Below are 25936 nucleotides of genomic sequence, written 5' to 3' on the forward strand. Positions count from 1 at the left end.
GTGGCATCCCTCAGAGGAGGTGACCAAACCATGACCAAGACTCATACCCTCAGCGTGGTTGAGCTTTACTTCTGTATCAGTTAGCGTGGTGTCAGATTCTGCCCAGAGCCAGTCTAAAACAAATGAAGATTCACGTCCCAATTAGGCATCTGATAGAGAAACCCTGACCTGGGTGTTCCTTTTACTCATGGGACCAATGGTTGCATGCATCAGGCTGTTCATTTCTTTTCTGGGCGGGCCCAGGCCAAAGCTTTAGTTCATCTGTTCTGTCCGCTGGTAGACACCGCTTCTGGCCTTTAATATGCATTGCCTAAATTCTTGCCCTATTTAAACTTCTGTGGCTTGCTAGGAAAGCTTTTTGTACCCATTTTCTGCTACTCATTTTAAATAACATGGAAGCAAATTTCACATCTAGTACAAGTATTTTTATTAAGTTTATTATACAAAGGATAAATGAAGCCAGCACTTTTTTTGTAAAGGTTAACTGCTACTCAGGACGTGGCCAGAGCATGTTTCTTGGTGTGACGGTCACACTACAAAACACCACTCATATCATGGCAGGCGTAACACTGGTGAGAGAGATGTCCCCAGCAATGCTGAGTTTGGTGATTTCATTCAGGTTCTTCATCCGGTAGCTGAACTGCAGCAAATGAGCATCGTTGACAGCGACCTTGAAATGATCTGTCTCGCACAGGATGTGGATCTGAAAAATGTGAGTCAGGCAGATGAGTTTAACATGGCATTTGTTTCAGGGATTGTCTGTCAGGCTACAGGGACTGTGGCCACCGTTCTGAATCAAGCCTAGGTCAATAGTGACTGGGAGCCATTGTCCCCCTGGCATCAGCTAGCAGCGGTTGTGAAACAAGTTGGTACTGGGAGGGTAAGTGTCTATCGCAAAAAATGGCTATTTGCCTTTCTGCTGCCATTCCACTGATCAAAGATGCAGATTAAAGTATCCCTCACGAGCCATCATCGCTCCAGAGCTGTCGGGAAAGCTTTGCCGTGAGGCTGACATCCATGCCGTGCCAGTTCTGTGGACGGGGGACCTAACTGTCAAGCTCTGATAGCTTTCACAAGCACTTAATTCTGCATCCCTTTTCCCGAATTGAAGCCAAGTGTTTGTTCGGTCCCTTCTCCCTTATGAGGACTAGTTCAGTAAAATTTGCTTCTGAGTCTTGTCCACCACTGCACGCTATCCTGGGAGTTACAGTTCCCCGTTAAACCCCAGGCTCCCTTGTAAAATGGTCAAGAATATCTAGCAGTCCAAACACCTACTCACCAGCCCAGCTCAACAACTGGCTGTTTTACTTGCCTGGGTTGAGTACAGCTTTGCAAGGCTGTTTTAAACATTGAGCGAGCGGGGCCCTGAATACTGTAACTCTACTTCCATATGTTCCAGTGGTGATGTGTAAGCTGGGGAGCTGTTTCACCAACCAGGGAAGGGAAAAAACACTCCCTGCTTCAGGGCCTTAGAAGGACTTTCTTCAGGGCTTGTTTTTTATCCACCAAGCCACCATAAAACCAAAGCACAAACCAATGGTAACAGGACATTTGCTTCCTATAGTATAGACTTTTTCCTGTGTTAGCTAGCCAGGTGAGGCAAAGGCACACCCCTTTGATCCTATGCCCCAGCCCTTGGGCGACAGGCAGGGACCTGCTAACCCTTGAGAGGTTGCAGCACCTTTTCCTCGTCAGCCTGGCTTTGACCACACACTAGACTGTTCTGTAGAAAGTGTTCCTTGACCAGCAGTTTTCTGCATCAGCTAGCTTTCCCTGTGATCTGCTGGGAGACCTCCCTGATCTGCACCATAAGGCCTATGATTACAGCTCTGTGTAGCAGCCCAATTAGTAACTATTAAAGAGAGGCAACATGAGTGTGTGGGGGAGTTTTGAGGGGGTAAAAGCTATGCCCTGAGCCTTGGCAGGAGGGTTGAGAAAGGTATGGAATGGATACATTTTATGAAGTTGCCAATTAAGGTAAGACGCACCTTAACATGGCCCTTACTAAAGCAGGTTTCTTTATAACCAGACTCACTGGACTTTCTCCTTTGTGCGAGCAGCAAAGTCTTTACTCCATGGCCCTTAGCTTGTCCTGCTATGGCCAGCCCTGTCTGGTAGGGACCCTAGTCGTATCTGTCACACTGCACCTCAGAGAAGCTACTGCTATCACTTTTACACAGTCCTGGCATCAGAAGGCATGTAACTTGCATGTGGCTTTTGAATTTAGTGCTGTTGAAAGGTACCAGCTTGACAGCCGTGGCGATTTAATTCCTCTATCCACCAAAAGGGACAATAGCCCTGTGAGCCTCCCAGGGCTGCTGGGTGAACGTGCTGGAAGGACCAGCTGGAGGGCTGCAAGGGCAGCTTCTTGTTTATGCCCATTCATCTAGATTGCTAAAGACAAGGGCCAGTTAGTACCACGGTGGTGAACTTTTTGCAATGGGGCACTGGAGTCGGTGAACACTCCTGTCCAATATATGGCATTTAGGAGCGGATATTTAGAAAATACACATTTAAAGTTTGCATAGCCAGGCCTGCTGGGTAAAGTTTAGTTTATACCTTAAAAGGTTTGCCAGCTTCAAATGGAAACCTGGGCGAGGTTCTCTCCTCCTTTCCCCAGTTATTCTGAATCATTGAATTACAGACAATGACTTGTCTGTTTTCCTCGTTGAAGCGGGGATTAAAGTGGAAGGCGATATCATGCCCTTTCTTGAAATCCAGTGAAAATCTGCAAGAGATCGATAACTGCTCTTTCCACAGCCCCTGAACTGTATTGTGGTACAGCTCGTAGGCTATTTCCCACAGCATTTGCCTTTAGGCCCAGAAAGCAGAGGAGTAAGTCATGAAAACAAGGTAATATGTTTCTGGCTACACTGACTCTAGTACAGCTTAGGCCACGTTCCAAAGCAGAAAGTCAAGAAACCGCTGTCCTGCCAAAAAGTGCATTCATCTTTCAGGAGGGTGGTGCCTGAATGAGACGTTACACAATCGTAATGAAACAGGCAGCCCTGGGTCCTGCTTTCACTGACTTAGCACGTCAGCAACTCCCGGTGTGCCTAAAATTACACACACACAGTACACTACACGCCGCACTCTGACTGGCTGACTATCCCTGCCCCATAATCATGGCTTCCCCAGTGAACCCCTCATCTGAATTACTGCTTCTATAGCACCTTCCACACACCAATTTGCATTTATAATGGATAGTTTGAGAAACTTCTGCTTAATGAAAGGGCAATTCATCAGGAAGCAGAGGCTGCATTGAGTTAGGATAAAATAGCAAATGTGGAGGTGTAGTTCAGATTACAGATGACTAGACCCTGACCAAAAGGGAGGATATGCGACCTCCCCACGTGACTCCTCCCCGCCTGGGGCCCCCATGCTGGGGTGGGGAGGGGCTCTGTCCTTCCACTGGGCCAGCTCCCCCTGGCATGTTCGGAGGCTCTCTCTAGCAGCCAGGCCTCGGAGCCACTCCTGGATGCTGCCCGGGAGTGGCTCCGGGGCTTTCTGCTTTTGAATGTTGCCTAAGCTGTACTAAGCCAGTCAGTAGCTGCCTGGGAGAGCACCTGGCTGCGACTGGGCTGCCTCCCGCCCGGGCTTGGCTTCCAGGACAGTGGCTGAGTGAGTTGGAGCCCCCCCGACCCCTCCAGCATGCTCGGAGTCGGCTCCTGTCCCCAGACACTGAGCCTGGGGAGGGGGCAGCCTGCCGCTGCCGCAGCCAGACATTCTCCCAGGCAGCTGCTGCGCTGCACCAGGCAGCGTGGCTGGAAGAGGCTCTGGCCCCCGCCCAGGCTGGCTGCTGGAGGGGCACTTGGCCCTTCGTGCACCTCCCACGAGTGGCCTCTCTGCTCTGATCAGCCTGTCTGATGGGGTAACGCCCGAGTGCTGCAGATTGGGCCCTGTCATGCCTGTGTGATGCTCCCCAGTGGGGCGTTAGGGGAGCCGCTCTGGGGCACAAAGGTCAAGTGGAGTTTTGTTCACACCAGACTCTAGTGCGAATTCAATTGCTACACCCCCTGCTTCTCCAGAGTTAACCAAAATCCAGCTGGAGAAGGGTTTGGCCACAGCTAGAAATAAAGTTCCACTCGGAGTTGTCATAGCAACCCCTTGGATCCCCTGGGGTGCGTCAACAGGACAGACCTGTGCCTTTAGGCACCGCCTGGCGCAAGGGCTGTGGCGTGAGCTGCACCCGTCCAGGAGTAGCTGTGGACGTCGCAGAGGCTCAGTTGTCTGTCCCTGCCCATAGAGTAATTCAATGCTGGCCTAGCCCAGCAGGAAATCGAGGCAGCCCTTACGCCAGCTCAGCCGCACTGGCCCCCACACCAGAGAGGACAGAGACATGGTTGTACCCATGCCCTATCCCTGATGGAAGCAACCAGCAAACAGCACCCAGTGACTCCTGCACCCTCACACACACGCCCCCTGCCAGCTGTCCGGGGGATTCTGACTCCCCTTTCTGCTCCTGCAGAGGTGCGCAGAGCAAGGCACAACCTAGCCCATCGTTAATACAGCGCGTGCCTCCTGGCATCGTCACCCTGGCTCCGTTTGGGACACTCATTGCTCCGTCTCCCTTTACCTGGAGGGGTTCGGATTCACCGTCCCCACGATTGTTATCAACAAGCGAGGCACGAGGCCGGTCTGCAAGGGCAGGTCAAAGGGGACTCTCTGTGAAAAAACACAGACTTTTCATTAGCAAGAACCGGACTCGTAGCCGACATTTAAAACCACCTATATAAAAATACGCAGCCAAATCCTAAATTCTCATAACTCGACAGTAATCGGAGGAACACAACAGGCTCCTCAGGAGACTGTTAGACACCCGGCTGTCTGACCCACGCAGGAAAGCTACCCCTGAGCCCCTCTCACCCCTAGCTAGCATTAAAGGGACGCTGACTGAAGACTTCCCAGTTACTGATGCTTTACAATATAAATGTAGCTGGGAGCTAATGACTTAAGATCTCTGTCAAGGAAACAAGTTTGCCTGGAAAGGGCATAACTGGTATTTTCTGGGAAGTTTGCTTTAGAAATTGCAATAGTGGATTGTTCCTCAGGAATTAAAATGTTCAGGGATCATTTAGATGCAAGGTGACAACAAGGAGCATGGTGTTTTTCAGTGCTATCAGTTTCTTCCAGCAATCTGTAACATCTCCTTACTCACCATCAAGGACCAGGGACACACGCTGGCACTTTCACCTCCCAGGCAGTAACACTATCGCTCTAAAGGCCTGAGTGACAGCACTGTGGGCCTGATCCTGTAGGGGCCCAAGCACTCTCAATGCCTACGGATGCTGGGAGGCAGGAGGGCACTTTGCACCTTCCAGGAAGGATTCTGCACCTTGCAAAATTGAGCCGCATGTGCTCCGGTTCCTAATTCATACTCGACTGCATTCTCAATCAGTCAGGTCCCGCCTGTTCTCATCCTATCAGACACTGCAGATTGTCTAAGAACTGGAAGCTATTCAAAAATTATATAGCTGTCACCAGTGGAGCAGTAGGTCCCCCTGGCTGAGGGGCAGATCCAAATCCAGGTCCAAATTGTGGAGCAGTAGGAGGTGCTCCAGGATAGGCCCCCGGTGCTCCAGGATACGCCCCCGGTGCTCCAGGATATGCCCCCGGTGCTCCAGGATACGCCCCCGGTGCCCCAGGATACGCCCCCGGTGCCCCAGGATAGGCCCAAGGACCAGCAGGTTGATTTCCCCAGGGACCAGCAGGCCAGCCTTGGTTTGGAGGAGCATTTGGGTTTGTGTTACCGGGTCCAGATAAGGCATCAGATAGCTGGATGGAAGACAAAACATCATCAGTATACTGCCATTGCATCCTGCCAGCCAATGTGAGTCTGTTTTGATTCCTTACATGCTTCTGTCTCTTGGTACTTTACAGGGAGAAAGGACAGGCAGAGACCAGAACATCGAACAGCAGGGTCATTATCATTCTACCTCTTGACCAGGAGAGGGGGGTTTGGAATGTGTTTCACAAACTACAGGATCTGGCCTCTCACTCGACAGAGCCTTGAGATCCAGAGTGGCATGGAGTGGGATTGGAGAGAGAGCCCTAGGGAGGTTAGAAAGAAGGGGAGGTTGGCTTGGAGGTAAGGAGGGGCAGGGATTGGACCAGGACAGGCTAGTCTGGAGTCTCTCTATATGACCCAAAGACTGTGAATGCCAACTGGCAGAGGGCACGGGGATCCCCTGGGTTCACCAAAATAATGTCATGTAAGGTCTCTAATGAAAAACCTCTGGCACACTGGTCATCATCATTGTGAGATGTCTGTATGGAAAACATGAAGAGTTACACATATATGCAGTAAATTATGTTCTCTAGGCCTTGTGTGTAAAGGCAGAGCCCTCAAAGGTAGTGTCCCTTGAGGGAAACTTCTCCAAACAGGAAGAGGAGACGTTTATCTCCCTGCTGGACCATTGTGTGTGTCTTACAGTAGAAGTCTATTAACACACTGAGTCAAATGCTAATGAAGAGCTTGTGGAGACTTCAGAAGAAAATTAACAGGAAGAGGCAAATTGAGGAGGGACCCCAGTTTTCAGATGAATCTCAAAGATCTGTTCTGGTATATTTGCCGGGGGGGCGGGTTGCAGAGAGATGCTTTGGCACACTTCAATCTCTAAGGCACTTTGCCAACAGGCTTGATCTTTTGAAAAGGGATCTCAGCCATAACAGTGGGAAAAGGACTTGGAGTAAGCTACCCTGTTGAGACAGGAAAAGTCTTGTGAGTTAATTTTAAGCTCTAGAAAGCACGTTATAATTTTGTTTTATATGTAACCATTTGTTTCCAATATTCTTACTTACTACCCGCTCTTTGATGATAAACTTATCCTTGTTTTCACTATAAATATATCTAAGTGCTGTGTTTTCAGCAGACTGATGATCCTGAGTTGTATCTTGTAAACTGGTGTGTGCTATTCCCTTGGGAGTAGAGGACAGGCAAGTTCTGTGAGTGTTCAGTGGATCAGGGACTGGGCACTTCAGAGGGACAGTCTGAGGAGTCAGGGGTTGCTAATCTGTCCAGGGAGCACGAGGCCTGCAGAAGCCTGGAAGGCAGCTTGTGTTGCAAGAGGGCAGTGAAGTCAGGGAGCTGATCCAGACTAGGCACAGACAAGACTCCCTCACACTAAGGGCAGGTGGTAGCAAGGTGCCTCACAACCCTGGGAAGCATCAAGCTCTAGCAAGCTGCACTGTGTTGTGTTTATGGTAATAACCATACAATTGAAAGCCAGAATAATGGCGATGAGCCTGGTCCCACTCCCACTGACACCAATGAGAATCTTCCCACTGAAGTCAATGAGAGTAGGGACAGTGCACACAACCCTAAATATTCATGAGCAGCCACTGATTTTGGGTGCCCAACCTGAGACGTCCAGGAGGGATTATTTCAGCACTAAGTGTATAGATTAAGAGTTGAATTTAGTTTTGAGGAGTTCTATACAGCTTAGAAAAGATGAGAAATTCTAGCTTCCACACAAAAACTGGACGCTTTAGTACAAGGCAATATCGTTTATAATGCTCAAAGACTGTGAATTTTGTTTAAAAAGTCAGGACTTACAGAAAAACCGTCTGCCATTTTCCTGAAACAAAGACAAAGGAGACAGTTAATACTCATTTTTCCCACATTCCATCTACAAGACACAGATCTTAGCATTTCACTTTTAAAAGTCACACGGGTTTATATTTAATATGTGCTGAAGAACATATCCCCTATGTCTTGCTTGCCAACTTTTCACCTCAGAGTATTGCTTCTTCCAGAGTGAATGTCTCTTAACTACACCAAGGACTAATGACATCTATATGAAACACTGTTATCTAAATATTAAGCGGGAAGATATCAGTACCATACTAGATGTTACACTGCTGGTACCTGGACCGATGTTTAAAATTAGTGCCTCCTTACTTGGATGATGTTATTCTCTATATTAACCCCGAGGGTTGAGACCTTAATGGGAAGCAGGCCAATAATCGCTGGAATCTTCAGTGCTCAAGGACTGCAAATTAAATGGATAGTTGCTACATTCTGAGATATGCATGCAAGGGCCATTATCTTGGCAAGGGCTTTGTTGTAAGGGACTTGAATCAATAGTTATCTTTCCTGGCTAGATGGACACCAATCTGAAGTGTATCATCTGTGGGGGCTTAAAATCCAGTTAAGGAAATACTGTTTAATCACACAGCAGTCATGTACAGCAGCTTATTCAGTTATACAAGTCCTGATTCAGCACATCCTTAAACACCAGAGTAATCCCAATCATCTCAAAATTAAGCAGATGTATATTACTGAATCAGGGCCACAGTGAGAGAACAAGCATGGCTCAATTTCTGTCTTTCCAACAGAAGTGAGCATCCGATGAAGTGAGCTGTAGCTCACAAAAGCTTATGCTCAAATAAATTGGTTAGTCTCTAAGGTGCCACAAGTCCTCCTTTTCTTTTTGCGAATACAGACTAACACGGCTGCTACTCTGAAACCTTTTAATTAATGGAGCTCTCAGATAGACAGTATGAAAAAGATCTGACAGGCTGTAACATCTGTGTTTCTATTGGCTGTCATTTCCAGATAAGTATAATTTGCACTTGAGATGATTTTTGTACTGACAGTTTCTTACTGAATCTTTGTTAGGTAACAAGATTTCAGTCTTTCCACAAACTGTGTTCTGATTTATTTATTTATTTTTTGAATGGCTGCCAATTCTGATAAGTGTAAAGCCAGTTCCAATATCCTAGACACCAAATTTGTGACATTGGTGTAGGGTGACCAGATGTCCTGATTTTATAGGAACAGTCCTGATTTTAGGGTCTTTTTCTTATATAGGCTCCTATTACCCCCCACAACCTGTCCCGATTTTTCACACTTGCTGTCTGGTCACCCTACATTTAAGTCCAGAGTAACTCCCCTGAAGTCAATGAAGTTACTCTGGCTCTACATCAGTGTTACAGAAATCAGAATCTGGCCCTGCGCAATCCATAAGAAGCAAAAGATAGAGCTACAGTAAGAGTAGTCAGCTTTAAATTCTCCTTTTTGTCAAATACTTTTCATCACAATGTTTTCCTCTGGCCATCACAGTTGGAAATCGATTTGTATCCGTAAGTGGTAACACAGTTATAGTTACAGACATGACTATACGGATGGAGCTTTGATGCTATTTATTCAGTCTGTAAATAAGGACCACATCAAGTTTATCATCTTTGCAAATCAAGACTTCTGTCAAATTGAAAACTCAATAGGAAGAAAGAAAAGAGAAGTCCCACCAATTTAGTTCTTCCTGCTTCCAGGAATGAAGATTTTGCAACCAGAGTTTTGCTAGCACTTTAGTTATTTCTATAGTGCTACAGGAATGCAGGACCCTTTACAGTCACATAGCAAGACAAAGTCTCTGCCTGGAGGAATTGCAAGTGTCTGATTTAGACCAATACAGACAAGTAAGGTGCAGGAGCCAGAGCAAACAGTGCGTGAGAGGAATTCAGCGTAGTGCATTAGGCAGAACAGAATGCAGCCCGCTCCAGCCGCGAGCTGCAGAAGATGGTTTGTGTTAGTGAAGTGGGCAGACCTGCCCCAGACACACAGCAGCCTTGTGCAATGAGAAGGTGCCGTTTTATTTCGTTCTTTCCCCTGACTGGAGCTGCATTTTAAGTTGCACAATGGAACAGCTTGTTTCAATTGTTCAGATGCATAACAAGTTTTCATCTCCATTCGTCATGTGAGTGGTTGCGACTCTTATCCTAGGAGACACAAGTACAAAACCCAGAGACTGTTCACCTCCCATCCCCCACCACAGAGGATGTTTCGACATACTTTAAAAAAAAAAAAAAAAAGGCAGCCCAAAGTTTTTGGAGCAAAAACCACAAACTACGTAATGGATTTTAAAAAAAAAAATTTTAAGTTCAGGGATATCTCCACAGTAACTTCTCTTGGAAAAAACGCTTCGCTGATTTGTGTAGCTTTCAGCTAAGGCGTAGCACAAATATGAGTCAGGACTTCACCCATTTTGATCAACTGCTCTCAGATGGAGTAGGATTCTTCTTCCATTAATAATAAAGAAAGTTTGGTTATGGCATACGACTAGCTTATCTCAGCGTGTCAGATAATGCTGTACAGTGATAAAATTCCCAGCTTGATCTTGCGCTTTTCATCAAAAGTGCTTTACAAAGGAGGCATCATTATCCCCATTTTACAGACGGGGAAACTGAGGCACAGAGCCGTGAAGTGACTTGTCCAAAGTCACCCGGCAGGACAGTGGCAGAGCCAGGAATAAACTTAGGTCCTTTGAGTCCCAGACCAGTGTTCTAGCCACTCAACTATACTACCTCTCTAGCAGTATACTAGCTGAAAAACTCCCACTGATTTCAGAGAGAGCAGGGTCGGCCCCTAGGTTGTTAACAGACCATCAGTCGTCATTTTACATCCCTGCCACTCAAAATTGCACCTGCTTTTTAGATGAACAATTCCATCAAAGGGAACCAAAATCGGGCTCCAAACATGAGCGGCACTGAGGCCAGCAAAGGAAAGAATTAAATTTACCCAGCAACAGAAATAGTTACACTGGCACTGAGCTGGGACAGAGAACGTCTTTGTTAGCTGCTTGGCTGAACTGCACGTACATCCTCTGCCAGAAGCAGGAATCACTGCAACGCAGCCAGTAACATGGGGCCAATTCTTTTGTTTTGTCCTTTTTGTTCTGTTTGTACAGCACCTAGCACACTGGGGTCCTGGTCCTTGACCAGGGCTCTTAGGTGCTACCGTAACACAAATAACAACTATGCAGTAGCCCAGGGGTGGGCAAACTACGGCTTGGGGGCCGCATCCGGCCCTTCAGACATTTTAATCTGGTCCTCGAGCTCCCACCGGGGAGTAGGGTCCAGGGCTTGCCCCTCTCCGGCGCTCCAGCATGTCCCCTCTCCAGCTCCTACATGTAGGGGCAGCCAGGGGGCTCCACACACCGCCCCTGCCCCAAGCGCCGCCCCTGCACTCTCATTGGCCTGGAACTGCAGCCAATGGGAGCTTCAGGGGCGGTGCCTGCAGACAGGGCAGTACGCAGAGCTGCCTGACTGCCCCTCTGCATAGGAGCTGGAGAGAAACATGCCGCTGCTTCCGGGAGCTGCTTGATGGAAGCGCCCAGAGCCTGTCCGGAGCACCCTCCTGCAACCCCAACCCCTCAACCCCAGCCCCATCCCAGAGCCCACGCCCCCAGTCAGACCCCCCTCCCCACACCCCAAACCCCTACCCCAGCTTGGAACCCGCTCCCGTACTCTGAACTCCTCATTTTTGGCCCTACCCCAGAGCCCGCATCCCCAGCCGTAGCCCTCACCCCCTCCCACATCCCAACCCCCAATTTCATGAGCATTCATGGCCCGTCATACAATTTCCATACTCAGATGTGGAACTCGGGCCAAAAAGTTTGCCCATCCTTGCAGTAGACCCTCACTGCACGTGCCTTGAAGATTTCAGTCTAAATGAACACAAACAGGCATATGCAGTAACTCTGACTTTCCCTCACCAGAAACTGATCCCATCACCGTATCCATCCATAGGAGAGTTGATAATTATGCAAATCAGTGTTTAAGAGTATTAACTACTATTACGGCCATAATGCAGCAACTAATTGTATAAGATAGCCTCCACTTCTCAGTGTGCACACACCAGGATCTGCAATTTTTGCACACTCACAGATGCTAGAAATTCCACCATGCAAAACACATTTGAATACATTAATTCAATCAACTGGAAGCACAAGTGTGAACGCAAAAATTGCCCTATGAGCAACAGTGCGTATACAATTATTGATCTGTATTATGGTAAGCACCTGGAAGATCCAAACGATATCAGGGGGCCCCTTGTGTTAGGTGCTGTACACAAACCTAGGGTGGGTCTACGCTAGAATAATGGGTACATTTGGACCTGCTCTGGGAAGGCAAGGGATGTTGCAATGTAGCCACACGAGGACATGTTGTGGATAAGTGGAGGTTAGTTAACACGCTCCAACCTAACCTCAACCCACTTTTCTAGCACAGAGAAGCTCATAGTGAGAGACAATTCCTATCTGGAACAGTTTATAACCTAAACAGCTAAGACAGACAAAAGATGGGAGGGGAAACTGAGGCCCGACGGGGGGAGGGGAGAAGTGACTTGGCCGAGGTCACACAGTATGTCCAGTCACTTTGGGACGAGCTGGCCCACTAGCAGACAAGATGATGGGACAGCAGCCTCAGAATGAGGAGGGAACGTCAGAGCTACAGTGGAACAGAACCGAATAGCGCAGCTAATGCAGAGTGGGGTTCCCCTTTCGTTCAGCGTAGACACACAGGGACATCTGAACACTCTCAGTGTAGCTCAGGGGCAAACCGCTGGAAGGAACGAAGCACAAACGACAACTCCTTCCCCTGGTTAAAAGCATGGGCCAAAGCGCTACTGAAAGGGGCACAAACAATTTCAGTCCCCATTTCTTTACCCCCACGCCTCCCAGAGGTTTGCATGAAGCTCTCCAATTCTGCGGTGTTGTTGTTGAGACTGGAAGACTGGAAGACTCCTCCTACACAACAAATTACAACACAGAGCCGGAGGCTGAGTTCTCAAGCTGCGAGACATCCAGCCTGCAGGTTGAGAGTGTGGGGTGGCACTGGTAATCCAGCCCAGGTGGCGTTTGTCTGTCTGCCCCGTGCCATGCCGAACTGGCAAAGCTGGAGGTGATGTTTTGTCTCTGACAAATCAATACCGTGAGGCCTGGATGTCTGATCCAAAGCCCACTGAAGTCCACGCAAGCCCTTCGGGCCCTATCTTGCAAGCCTGCATTGCGAGGTGTCAGGTTACCGCTGGGTGCTTTCGTAAATAATAAACTCTTACTAAAGTCAGGGGGGATTCCATGTGCAGATGATTAGGGCCTTACATTTTGCATGTCAATGGGGGGGAAAACAGTTGAACAAGACTCCCATCCTGAGAGGCAACACCTTAATGATGCCACTGGAGATCTGGTCCATCTGCTACACAGATTATGAGAATTTTTGCCCTGATCAGTACTCCCAACCTGAGTGTTCCTAAGCCTAATGATCAGGGCTCCCTAAAATCAGGACATGTGTTTTTTTAAATCTCAATTTTTAAGCCGAATACTCCTTTTTGGGTTCCTTGTGTTTGCCTTCTGCTTTTTACATCTTTAGTATTCACTTTTTTGGGATTGTCTCTGCAGCTGTAAGGGCTAGAAGCATCCTGTTTCAAATGGAATCCGATTCTCACATCATCATGTGACTCCCAGAGCTGGGGCTTTAGGTGGAGACACCAAATATCCTGAAACTCATGACAAAGCTGAGAGAGGTGGCAACATCCCTTCCTCGTGCTCTGTGCAGACCAACAACAACTCATGTCTCCTCACCACTACAGGAATGTTTTGTTTGATATTTGAACAATAACTCTGTATAGATAATAATGTTTTGTCAACAAAGGCTATTACGGTTTTCAGAGCCATAGCGAAAGGTCTAATTAACCCTTGGGTTTCAATGCGCCATGAGCTAGCATCAAAGGATTGTCTCAAAAACACCAGGAATCCCCCCCCACAGATGGCTCTGGAGCAATTCCACCATCAGCACCCCTGGCCACCTCAGCTCTCCTTCCTCCCCCTGCATGCTGTGACAAGCAGCTGACACTCTGCTCTTTGGCTGCCTGGAACAGCTGCTGCTGGAGGAAACAGAACGCCAGCCTGTGGCCCTTTGAGATCCCTCACCCTGCAGGCTGCTTTTCCGCCCACCCACTGCTCCAGGGCTGTGTGTACATGCACACAACCAAGGGAGGGTGAAGATTCAGAAACACAAGGATTGAAGTCACATGACAACATTCATTACAACCACTTTTCCCACTCATAGCTCCCCCCAAATCTCCCCTCATGGGCTGACCCTTTCCATGCTTGACATCAGACCTTTGTATTTTGGAAAGTTTGAGGTGAACCCAGTCGCTCAGTTGCACAACCCCAGTTGCCCCGCAGCATGCCCACCCGCCTGCCTCCATTTTTAGAAAAGAGAATTCAATACAAAACCCTCGGTTAATACAGCAATCAGGCTGCAATGAACGCAGGAATGCCAGGAAATGAAATGATCAGCGTTCCTGGCATTCACATCGCATGCTCATAGTGTTTATTACTATCTAAGCTGATACTTACTATAAGGTACCCGCAACGTGGGCAAGTTAATACTGATTTAAGAACCTTTTAAATCCCCAGCTTGTGTGCTTACATCTACACCCCTGGGTGTTACACTAGCAGAGGTCTTCGATTTTAGGACACACGCATTACTTTCTGGTCTGTGTCTTAGGGCATGAATTCTCAGCTTGGGTGGGCATGACCACCCTGCCAGGAGGGATCCCAGCTAGAGGCCAGGGATCACGGTGTTGAAAGGGGGACCCTGGTATGGAAAAAGTTGAGGACCACCATCCTAGGCTACACATCTCACAACCAAACACAAACATGAATATAAATGTTCGATCCTGCTCCTATTGAAAGGCAAGGGAATTTTGCCATTGAACTCAGTAGAAGCAGGACCAAAGCCAGCTCAGAGACATTCAACAGGGGGAAGAGCTACAGATCAAGAGACACCTATTCCTCCGCCTGATTAAGGAATGGATTGGCCATTTTAATATTCCTGAATCTCATCAGCTAAAAGGCTTGTATAGCTATAGGGAGTGGAGGAGTGGAAAAGCAGAGAGGGATACACAGTGCATAGGGAGGGACACACACCTACAATACACACATAATGCATAGGGATTACACAGCTGTTTCTATTTCCAAGCAACGTAAAGCATAAGGGGCACCTTTCATTACCACAACAGATTTAACAGACGTGTTGACTCTGGATGTAAATGAACCCACAGTAACCGCCACAAACCTGGCCGGTTCCTAATGCTATTCATTTGTGCTAGTCACACTCACACAAGCAGGGGACCAAAAAGGGGGAAACGGAGGATTTACATTCGCCGCACAGAAGGGCCCGATAGTTTCGTTGAGAGGCAGACTCCATGGACTAGACACAGAGTGATTCTAATCCTGTCACAGGCAAGTCACTTACCCCCTCCGTGCCTCAGTTTCCCCACATGAGACGGGGCGGGGCGTGTCACAGAGCAGAGGCTGGGCAGCACCGCACAGGGGCCTCTGGGGATCCCTCGCTCCCCTCATCAGCTGGAGGCTCAGTGCGGGCTACCGCTGGCTGGGCCGCGGCACAAGGCTGCCTTCGCTGCGGGGAGGGGTGAGGACCGGGGCGGACCCCCGCCCAGCGCCAGCCAGGACCTCCCCGGACAGGGCCCCAGCCCCGCGGCAGGCAGCCCCCGCTTCCCCCCAGCGCCCCAAGGACAGCTCGTGGGCAGCGGGCGGGCACCTCCCCAGGGAGCCGGGGCCGCCCTGCCCCGGGGGAGGCTGCGCCCCCGGCCCCGCTCACCCGCCGGCTGCCGCGGACCGCGGGCCGGCACTGGCCGGGCGCCCCGCGGCCGCCGAACCGGACCGGCCTCTGCCCCGGCCACCGCTGGAAGAGCCGGAGCCGGAGCCGCGGGGGAGCCGCGGGCCAGGCGCCCGTCCCGGGGTCCGGGGCCAGCGAGAGCTGCCGGATCGTGGGGACTTTGCGGCGCCACCTTGTGAACAGGTGGGAGGGCGCAGGCCCCAGATGGGCGCGGGAAAGCGGCCGCCCCGCCGGCAGGGGGTCGGGACGGATCGCCGCCCCCTGCCTGCAGCTCTCTGCCGGGGCAGGGAAAGGGGGGACCCCACCGGGACGGGCTGGGCAAGCTGCCTCTTGTCCACACGAGCCACTCGCACCCTGAACTGCGGAGATCTCGCTCCTGCGTGTGCACCCTCGCAGCAGCGCGTTCCCGGGGTGCTGGGGTTACAGTGCTGGCCAGGCCAGGGAGCGAGTGTGGACACCGGGCTGGGCTCCTGCCTGCAGCTCGCTTCTCCCCCATTCCAGCTTTGCAGAGCGGGGACTGAGCCTTGCAGGATAATCTACAAAGAGGGGCCGAAGCAGGATCCCCGCCCTCTCGTGGCTTCTCTGTGATGGATAAAAGGCCTGAGAACGCTTCGCTTCCATTCCGCTTCGCTTCGCTTCCCTTACCGTAGGAGCAGCAGGGCCGTCAAGCTTGCGCCTCTCTGTGCTCTCTAGAAGTCTCCCTCCCTTGGAGCGGGCTGGGAGTTTCCTTAGCGCTTGGAGACTGGGCAGGACTCAGCCTGCCACGCCAGTGGGTGGAACAGAAGGTGGGGCACAGGGAAAGCCCCAAACCAGGGCCTCCAACAAATGATTAAAGAAGGAAACTGCAGTGATGTTGCTGTGGGAGACCTTCCTGCCCTGGAAATGCCTCCAACTTCATGTGCTGCTTTGTTGCTGGTGGCATCAATGAGGGTGAAGCGCCAAAGGGGGGGTTCGGGCACTTGAAATGGGAGCTGTCCCTCAGGCTGAACTGCACTTGAGATCAGAGGCGGAGAGTTATATGGGCCCGTGCTCCACCAATGTTCAGGAACATAGGCCCAGCTCCACCAATGTTTGGGCTTATATTTTTAGAGCCATTCCGTCCATAGGACAGACTGGGGCAACTGCCCTGGGCCCCGTGCTTTGGGGGCCCCCGCACTTCATGGGGATGTGGGGTCCAGGGTGGCCTGGGGAGTTAGCGGGAGGCCTGGCCCCGGCCTGCCCCGCCTCTTCCCGCCCCTGCTCAGCCCCCATTCCACCCCTTCCCCCAAGCCCCCACCCTGCCTCTTTCGGGCTTCCACCCCCTCCCCCGAACAACGTTGCGAGCCGGCGGCGTGGGGCAGGGTGAGGTGGGCTGGGGCCAGCTGCTCACTGCTGCCAGTGCCAGGCCCCCTGCTAACCCTCCAGGCCGCCCTGAATCCCGTGTCCCCCTGAAGCGCGGGGCCCCCCAAAGCGGGGTGCCCAGGCTGGTTGCCCTGATCCGTCCTATGGACAGGATGGCTCTGCTTGGACCCGTTCTGGGCACCACCAAAAATTATACAAACCTGGCGCCCATGCTTGAGATAAAGTAATGGCTGGGGCATGGACGGACCCTTTACCAAGGAGAGTTTTCCTTCCCCACTGTTCACTAAGCATGTGTGTGAAATAGGTGTTAAAAAACAAGCCCCCATGTTTTAAACAGAGTGAATAAAAATCAGTTTCCCTCTGAATTAATCAGCTCTGGCTTCCAGGGTAGCCGTGGGCTTCTCTTCCTATTGATTGGGAGAACCTGAGCTAATGATGCTGCTTTCAGCCTGGTGCCAGCTAACTCAAGCGCTCCCGGCCAGGTTCAAATACGATAACATTTCCAATCTAAATGCAGACCTCTGTGGGGTCCCAGATCCCAACCGCTTCACCAGCCGTCCGCAAAAACAGGCTACACCAGGCCTGAATTTCTCATGTCAAAAAATAACCTGAAAACCCACCCCTTTCAGCCCTCCCTTCCCTCATCAGAAAGAAGCAAAAAAAAAAAGGGCACCAAACTCGTTTTCCCCATCGCAGGTCACCTTCCAGGGTGTGCAAGCTAAACTGGCTGTGCCCAAGCATTGTTGCTGCATAACAAAACCAACAATATGCCCACATGACTGTCCTGCTTCCCAGCTGCAACCAATAACTCACTGACTGTGTGTGTCAACAGACCTTCCGCCCTAAGTCAGGGAGCTCAAATGCTGCGGGCCAGGGGGCGTCAGTATCAGCACCTCGAGCAATAAAAGTCTTTTGCGACAACCAGGCCTAGAAGTTTTTGCCTGCTTGGCAATTGACCATGAAAAGTAGGTCAAGATATTTTTAATAAAGAATGTTTTAAGAAGGCACAAGAAAGCCAGAGGGAAAAACTGAATTAGTCCAAACAAAAAAGCCTACTGATCTAACTGAAGCCCTGTGTGAAGATCGTGCTTGGTAAATAAGAAAATGTGGTTCCCTTCTCTCAGTCTGGCTCTTTCAAGACTCAACTGCTCCCATTTTGTGGCTTGGCCCTCCGGTCAGGTCATAGTAATTTTCCTCTTCCGTGGGTGGCTGCATGTATCAAAGTCTCGCATGATGACTCACTGCTCCTTAACCAAGCCTCTTCCCCAATGGCTGGTAGGGGAACTCAGGCCCACCCTCCACGCTGGGTTCCAGTCCAGGGACCCTACAATGTGCCATCAAGATCTGCACTGTCCTAAACCTTTACTGCTGTATCCCCATGGGCTACTTCCTACCTTGCCTTCGCTCTTTTCCTTTTTTTTTTTTAGGGCAAAGCGGACTTGATTAAATAGTCTATGGTTACCACCAACTATAATTCCTCAAGGCTTTGCAGATTATATCCCCTGGCTCTGCCCCGTGTCTTTCAGGTAATGTAGCAGCCCCTTTTTAATAACGCTCCATTTCCCCGGTGCTTTTACTAAATAATAACGTATGGTTTTTTTAACCTTAAGATGTTTGAATTCCTCAAAAACCTTTTCCCTTTCTTTATCAAAGCCCCAGCATACCCAGAAAAGCGACCACTTTACTGAGGGCACATAGTCCATCTTAGTGTCTATTTATTTGAAAAAGATTCTTGTTTAAGTCATAATGTCCCAAGGGCGCCAGAGCCTTCCCCCCACCCCCAAGGCCCCACCCCTGGCCAAACTGGAAGCTGGAGCAGGGTCAGGGGGCCTGATCCCCCTTGCCTGGGGTGGGGTGGGGCTGAAATCAGCCCCCTGCCTCCGCCTAGGGCAGGAGCAGGGACCCAGGCTCCCCACAGCTTCCCGCGCAGCTCGACCCAGTGGGGCGATGGGCGGTCAGAGCTGCAGCCCAGCCATGATAAGAAAGCATGGGCAGCTGTGGGGAGCCCTCAGCGGACCCTCCATCTGCTCGCAGTGCAGGGGGCCCGAGGAGAGCAGCCCTCCGCCCGTGTCTCTGCCCCCGGCCCCCTGCCCAGGGCAGGTGGAGGGTCCGCACCACTGCAGCTCCCCACAGCTGCCCGTGCAGCTCTTATTATGGCTGGACAGCAGCTCTGAGCCCCTCCCCCCGCACAGACAGCTGTAGGAAGCTGGCACAGAGTCACGGACCCTCCACCTGCCCTGGGCTGGGTGGGAGACTGCTCTCAGCCCCCCTGCACGGCGGGCAGGTGGAGGGTCCGCACAGCTCCCACAACTGCCCGGGCTCCCCAGACAGACTCCACCCAGGCCTGGCAAGGCGTGGGGCCTAGGGGAGAAGATGAGGGGAAAGGGGCAGGGTCCACCCCAGCAAAAAGTGGGAGGATCACAGCCTAAAATAGGGAAAGAACAAGTCAAAAATTACTTAGACAAATTAGATGTCTTCAAATCACCAGGGCCAGATGAAATGCATCCTAAAATACTCAAGGAGCTGACTGAGGAGATATCTGAGCCATTAGCGATTATCTTTGAAAAGTCATGGAAGACAGGAGACATTCCAGAAGACTGGAAAAGGGCAAATCTAGTGCCCATCTATAAAAAGGGAAATAAGGACAAACTGGGGAATTACAGACCACTCAGCTTAATTTCTGTACCCGGAAAGATAATTGAGCAAATAATTAAGTAATCAAGTTACAAACACCTAGAAGATAATAAGGTGATAAATAACAGTCAGCATGGATTTGTCAAGAACAAATCGTGTCAAACCAACCTGATCGCTTTCTTTGGCAGGGTAACAAGCCTTGTGGATGGGGGGGGAAGGGGTAGACGTGGTATATCTTGACTTTAGTAAGGCTTTGATACTGTTTCGCATGACCTTCTCATAAACAAACTAGGGAAATACAACCTAGATGGAGCTACTATAAGGTGGGTGCATAACTGGTTGGAAAATCGTTCCCAGAGAGTAGTTATCAGTGGTTCACAGTCATGCTGAAAGGGCATAATGAGTGGGATCCCACAGGGATCGGTTCTGGGTCCGGTTCTGTTCAATAGCTTCATCAATAATTTAGATAATGGCATGGAGAGTACATTTATAAAGTTTGCAGACGATACCAAGCTGGGAGGGGTTGCAAGTGCTTTGGAGGATAGGATTAAAATTCAAAATGAACTGGACAAACTGGAGAAATGGTCTGAAGTGAATGGGATGAAATTCAATAAGGAGAAATGCAAAGTACTCCACGTAGGAAGGAACAATCAGTTGCACACATACAAAATGGGAAATGACTGCCTAGGAAGGAGTACTGTGGAAAGGGATCTGGGGTTCATAGTGGATCACAAGCTAAATATGAGTCAACAGTGTAACGCTGTTGCAAAAAAAGCAAGCATCATTCTGGGATGTATTAGCAGGAGTGTTGTAAGCAAGACACAAGAAGTAATTCTTCCGCTCTACTCCGCACTGATTAGGCCTCGTCTCGAGTATTATGTCCAGTTCTGGGCACCACATTTCAGGAAAGATGTGGACAAATTGGAGAAAGTCCAGAGAAGAGCAACAAAAATGATTAAAGATCTAGAAAACATGACCTATGAGGGAAGACTGGAAAAAATGGGTTTGTTTAGTCTGGAAAAGGGATGACTGAGAGGGGACATAACAGTTTTCAAGTACATAAAAGGTTGTTACAAGGAGGAGGGAGAAAAATTGTGGGTTTTTTTACCTCTGAGGATAGGACAAGAAGCAATGGGCTTAAATTGCGGCAAGTGCGGTTTAGGTTGGACATTAGGAAAAACTTCCTAACTGTCAGGGTGGTTAAGCACTGGAATAAATTGCCTAGGGAGGTTGTAGAATCTCCATCATTGGGGATTTTTAAGAGCAGGTTGGACAAACACCTGCCAGGGATGGTCTAGATAATACTGAGGACTGGAAGGGACCTCGCGAGGTATCTAATCCAGTCTCCTGCACTGAAAGCAGGACTAAGTAATAACTAGACCATAATATTAAATAAGGTCAGGCTGATAATACTTCCCTGTAGTGTACCATTTTTAATATTATATATATTGGATGTAACTTTCCCACCTCAGACCTGCATGGTCCTTTCACTCAAAAATTCTCTAATCCACCCATACATTCTTTCCCTTATCCCTAGTGCACCTACTTTGTACAACAAACCTTCCCTCCATCGCATGTCATATGTCTTTTCAGTACCTAGAAAGACCGCTATCATGGAGCCCTTGTGCCTCATACTTTTTGGTATTCCCATTTCTCATTTAGCAATGGAGCATCTTCCTCTCCTAAAACCACTCTGCACCTTATCTGTAATGCCATTATTTTCCAAAGAGGCCACCAATCTTTCTGTCACTATTCTCTTCATAATTTTAGCTAGACAGAACCTAAGGGCAATTGGCCTACACAACTCCTTCCTGTTCTCAGCTAATGGGCTGTAGACAGACCCCTCCTGTTCCTCCACAGCTGAACTTCACCTCTAATTAGTCCTCATTGCTTCCTGGCTCCTCCTCCTCCATGTGCAGCCTAGGCAGTTAATTGGCCCACCTAGCCACCTTAACCCCTTCAGGCCTGATGTGGGGCAGACACCCCACCACAGGTCCTGAAAGAAGGAGAGTTTGGGGGGACAATAATGAAGAACAGACCAAGGAACTGGGTCACCATCATGGCTACCACCCCCACCTCTTCTAAGACCCTAGGCCTTCATCATCCTAATCCTGAGAGATGTCCTGACCAAACCAGGCCAGAGAGAGAGAGCGAGAGACCCAGATAACATCACCACCTGTATTGGCTCCACCTGGGATGAAATGGGATTTGTCCTTAACAACAACCGCTGCAGCTCCTGCCATAGCTCCTGGAACTCAGGGTCTGACTGCACTCCCTGGCTTGAAGTGGTTTCCAGCCACAGGGTTTTTAGTTTGGGTCAATGACTCTCAGCACCCGCACTATGCAAATTGTTCCAGCACCCCTGGCTCCAGCTCATCTCAACTAACTTTCCTTTTACCCAGCAGGGAGTTATTACTATCTATGATACCCACTAAGAGATTGTCAGACAAAGGGATTTTTACGTCGAAAACTCTCTCCAGCTAAAGGGAAAGGGAACAAAGGACGTTGTGAAAATGAAAGCCTTATTTACTACTTTAGAGTTCAGATGCCTTAACTGTTGTGCATTCTTTTCTGTGTCTTTAACAAAAGGTTACAAGGCTTGTTAATGGCATGTTTGCCATGGTACCAAGCAGGTTGAGGTCGCTGCATACCAAACCTTGTTTAAAATTGGCTAATGTTGGACAGTGACTGGGTTATGTTAACAGCTTTTGACTTTTGGGCCCATATATTCCATCTAAATTAATACACCACCTCACAGTTACCTCATAGGTCAGCAACAAAAACTCTGTAGGGTGAATAATTGTAGTGTGGTTCCATTGCACAGGGCTTGTTGCACATGGGAATTCATGCAGGGGGTCCTTCAGCTTTGCAAGTCATGGAGCACAGCTCCATGTGGGGTGTCTGTGCCCCAAGGGGGGGGCAGCTAGAGGGAGATAGAGTAGGGCTGGAGGTTTGGCTGCATGTTAATCCTTTGAAAAATGGGATTTGAATTTTCTGCTTACAGCAACTTTTGTCACAATGCAGCTATGTTTGCATGCACACACACCTAAAGCTCACTGGCATTGGTGCACGCTGGGTCAGTCAGGGGAGCTGTCCCCTACTGCCTAAGCAGGGGCGACAGTGCCTAGAGGAGGCACATGTGTCACTGCATCCTGGGATTTTTCTGCTGCACGGAGAGAGCTGGGAGGAATGTGAACCAGCCAAACCAGTAACACAGGCAGGGTTAAATATGCAAAGATAATGTTGCATGAAGACAACCTGTGGCAGCCCAGGCAAAAGTGAATAGCGTTTAGGCCCTGATTTAGGAAAGCCTCTCTAGTCGGTTTTCAGAGTAGCAGCCGTGTTAGTCTGTATTCGCAAAAAGAAAAGGAGGACTTGTGGCACCTTAGAGACTAACACATTTATTTGAGCATAAGCTTTCGTGAGCTACATTGGAACGCATCCGATGAAGTGAGCTGTAGCTCATGAAAGCTTATGCTCAAATAAATGTGTTAGTCTCTAAGGTGCCACAAGTCCTCCTTTCCTCTAGTCAGTGTAGCGCTTAAGCATATGCATAAGGGCTACCCTAAATCAGGGCCTTTGAGTAGGTATTAACCAGGGTGTACGTGGACATGTTCAGAGCGAACCATGTTACAAACTAGTGTGCACAAAACCTGGTAGCCTAGGCACCAGTGCCATTCATCCCTTGTGTACGTTGACTAGAGCAGGGCTAAACTGTTCCATTAAGATGCCGTCCCTACCGCCCCCGCAGCAGCAAATGGCATGTGCGACAAATGCACTTTTCACCAAAAATGGCTGTGGGGCTGAAAATTATCAGGTTTTCGTTTAAAATCCCAACCTGATCCCCCCTCCCCATCCCCGTTTTTAACACAAGCAAAACAAAGCTTTGCTTTTTGTTTTTGATGAAAACCCAAAAAAAGTTGAAGAAAATTTTTGATGACAATTGCAAGATGAACCCAACCCTCAGCTTTTGGTTCATTTTTCCCCTTTGCTACAATAAACAGCACTGCCTAGAAGCAGGGAGTCGATGGCCTGTAGCTATTACAGGGCTCGATTCCACAAGCCCCTCTGCACACAGAACTATTTGGTCTAGTGAGAACTAACAGTGTGTGTTGTGTACTTTGCCTTGCTTTAGATAGCATGACTCACGGGATCCTTACTAATGTGGTCACATGCCTAGACGTGGCTGTTGTCGTTGTTAAGCTTTGTCTCCTGGGAGTAAGAAATAGAATCACTGGTTTACTGCCCGGGAAACATAAAAACCACTTCCAATAAATATTATGATTCACAGTTATCACTTCTCTGTCTTGAACTGTCCTAGAGTGTTGCTGTGCACTGTTAAACAGCTTCTGCCTTCCACCCCAGAAGTAGCTGCATGCCAATGGTGGGATCCTTTTATATTACATACACACACACCTATACTTTATTATTTATTCAACACTCACAAATATTATAGCCTGGTAGAAGAAGCACAGTCTTTGACCTGAAGACCTGACAGTTTATGGCCCTGATCTTGTAGCTGCAGTGGGGTGCCGCATGGGAGCAGTAATCTGCCAACATGAGTTGCAAGATTAGGGTCCCCCGCAGATCAGAGCATAAAGCAAGGATAGGAGAGGGACTGGGGGAACCAAATATGTGGATCACACTGATCAGGGCATTCCAAATCTCAGGTTAGTGATGCACTCTCTTTAACAGCTCCAGAATATATGGACACGCTCTCTAAATATAATTGATTTTCCATTTAAAACACCTCTCCAGCCCTTAATGGTGTCAGCTATTATATATTTCTATTATTTTACTTCTCCCCCCACCCTCCCAAGCTTAGCCCGTGAAGGAGGAGGGGCTCATATGTAATAATTTAGCAATACCGTTCTGTATTAATTCATGAGCAGTGTATGTGACCCAGTCATGGGAATGTTTCCTGTATGACGATATGGGATTAATCCACTGCACTCACGTGTTAGTTAAATTTATTAACTTGACAGGAAACAAGCAGGAATTTAACACAACAGGTCCAGAGAAAACACTGGCGACTAAACAGGTCAGGAGGGTAAGAAACAATGCCTAGGCTATTAGCTGTGAAAATCCCTCTTCCTTGGCTCCAGCCCAAAGTTACACAACTGTTTGCAAAGGCTGCGAGTGGGCAGCTGAATAGGACTTAAAAGGGTTAAAACGTCTCTCGCTCGCTCACTTGCTTTCAGGGGCCGGTGTCCGGGAGCTGACGCAGAGACAGGTCTTGCAAGGGAGTCTGAAGCAGATGAGCTTCCGTGCTTTACTTTTTACTGTTCCTGCTGCTAAGATCAAACAGTACTTTGGTTTAAGAAGGCTGTCTGGTCACCGTATGAAGCGCTGGTCACAGCTCGTGGAGGGAAGATGTGCAGATCCCAAGCCCAGTTGGATCTGCTGAGAAATCACAGTTGGGATACAGGGGGCTATAGCCAGTCTAAAAGAGAGGGAGAATTGCAGGCTTCCACCCTGAGAGAGGTGAGGGCACGGGGCCTGTCACCTGCAAGGGGGCGCTCAGACTGGAGAGGGCTCACAGGTGCAGTTAGCCTTGTAACCGTGACATACCCTTTTCCAAGTAACTGCCTGCCTTTCTTTCACATTTTGGAGCACCTGGGGCTGGCTAATGTTGGCCCAGAGCAAGGCTGGGGAAGGATTGGATGAAAATAGTTCCTTCAGCTGTGTTTGTTACCTTCAGCCTTTGGCTTTATTCTGCCCTGTGTAGCTGTGACATTCACAGAATATTGTTAAGCTTCTTGAAGAAATAAACTTTTTAATGGGGGGAGGGAAACAAAAACACCAACCCATAAACAACTGAACAATAACTCTTTGGGGTTTCTGATTGAAATCTCCTGGGTTAAAATAGGGCCATGCAGTGTTAGCAGCTTTCACGTGGATCATGAGGCTCGTGCTACTTGCCTGGCTGCTGGAGTCAAGAGATTGCATGAGAATCTCAGCTTGCATTTAAAACAATAAATTGCGTTTCTCTCTCTCCAGGTGGTGGAGGAAAGCCTGAAAACATGACGCACCCTAAATGCACAGAAACCAGAACGCAGAGGAAAGCAACACAGCATTCATTGCTTTTTAAACGATCTCAGGATTGTAAAGCCAATCTCAGGACTTCTGGAGGCCTGACTCATGATTTTTCCATGCACGCGGTTGGCGGTACTGGCCGTGTGACCAAAAATGGGCACGAAAACCCATCAAGTGACAAAGAGGGTAGTAGCATGATGCATCCTGGGAACGAGTCCGGGCGGCAGCAAGAGCCCAGAGGAAGCTAGTTTCAGCAGAAAATCCGCTCCAGACGGAGAGAAGAAGCAGCCTTGACATCTCCTCCTCTCTCAAAATGCGACTCCTCCCTCCAGGAGATGGGAATGTGGGGATTAGAGATGCCTTGGCCAGAGCAAGTGTTTCATCTGTCTCAGGCATTCCCTAGAAGCAAGAACCCTGGACCCACTTCTTTCAGGGAGGTAAGGCTTTTAGTTTCACTCTACAAACATGCCCTGAATACCAACCCTGGGTCACAGGCAGG

At 49.2% G+C, this 25936-nt stretch overlaps 1 protein-coding gene and 1 long non-coding RNA gene across 4 annotated transcripts in view; one reads left to right on the forward strand and one right to left on the reverse strand.

The window, feature by feature from the left end:
• Positions 1 to 410: 410 nt before the first annotated feature.
• Positions 411 to 16211, reverse strand: LGALS3 (galectin 3). 3 transcript variants are annotated; one of them, XM_037901248.2, is made up of 6 exons: positions 16072 to 16211; positions 7556 to 7577; positions 5482 to 5775; positions 4577 to 4665; positions 2560 to 2728; positions 411 to 703 (listed from the first exon to the last, which is right to left on the reverse strand). In XM_037901248.2, the coding sequence occupies exons 2-6, from the start codon at positions 7571 to 7573 to the stop codon at positions 548 to 550; spliced, it is 726 nt and encodes a 241-aa protein (XP_037757176.1). In that variant the 5' UTR covers positions 7574 to 7577; positions 16072 to 16211; the 3' UTR covers positions 411 to 547. The 3 variants fall into 3 exon arrangements, with proteins under 3 accessions (XP_037757176.1, XP_043404226.1, XP_043404227.1); XM_043548291.1 differs by lacking the exon at positions 16072 to 16211 and adding an exon at positions 15780 to 15989; XM_043548292.1 differs by lacking the exon at positions 16072 to 16211 and adding an exon at positions 15043 to 15227.
• LOC122466150 overlaps positions 15216 to 25936 on the forward strand; it is a 42311-nt gene continuing 31590 nt past the window's right edge. The window contains exons 1-2 of the long non-coding RNA XR_006291456.1: positions 15216 to 15609; positions 25402 to 25874. This is a non-coding gene — a long non-coding RNA (uncharacterized LOC122466150). The remainder of the gene's footprint in view (positions 15610 to 25401; positions 25875 to 25936) is intronic.

Source organism: Chelonia mydas, chromosome 6 (assembly GCF_015237465.2).
Source record: "Chelonia mydas isolate rCheMyd1 chromosome 6, rCheMyd1.pri.v2, whole genome shotgun sequence".
NCBI classification, from domain to species: Eukaryota; Metazoa; Chordata; order Testudines; family Cheloniidae; genus Chelonia; species Chelonia mydas.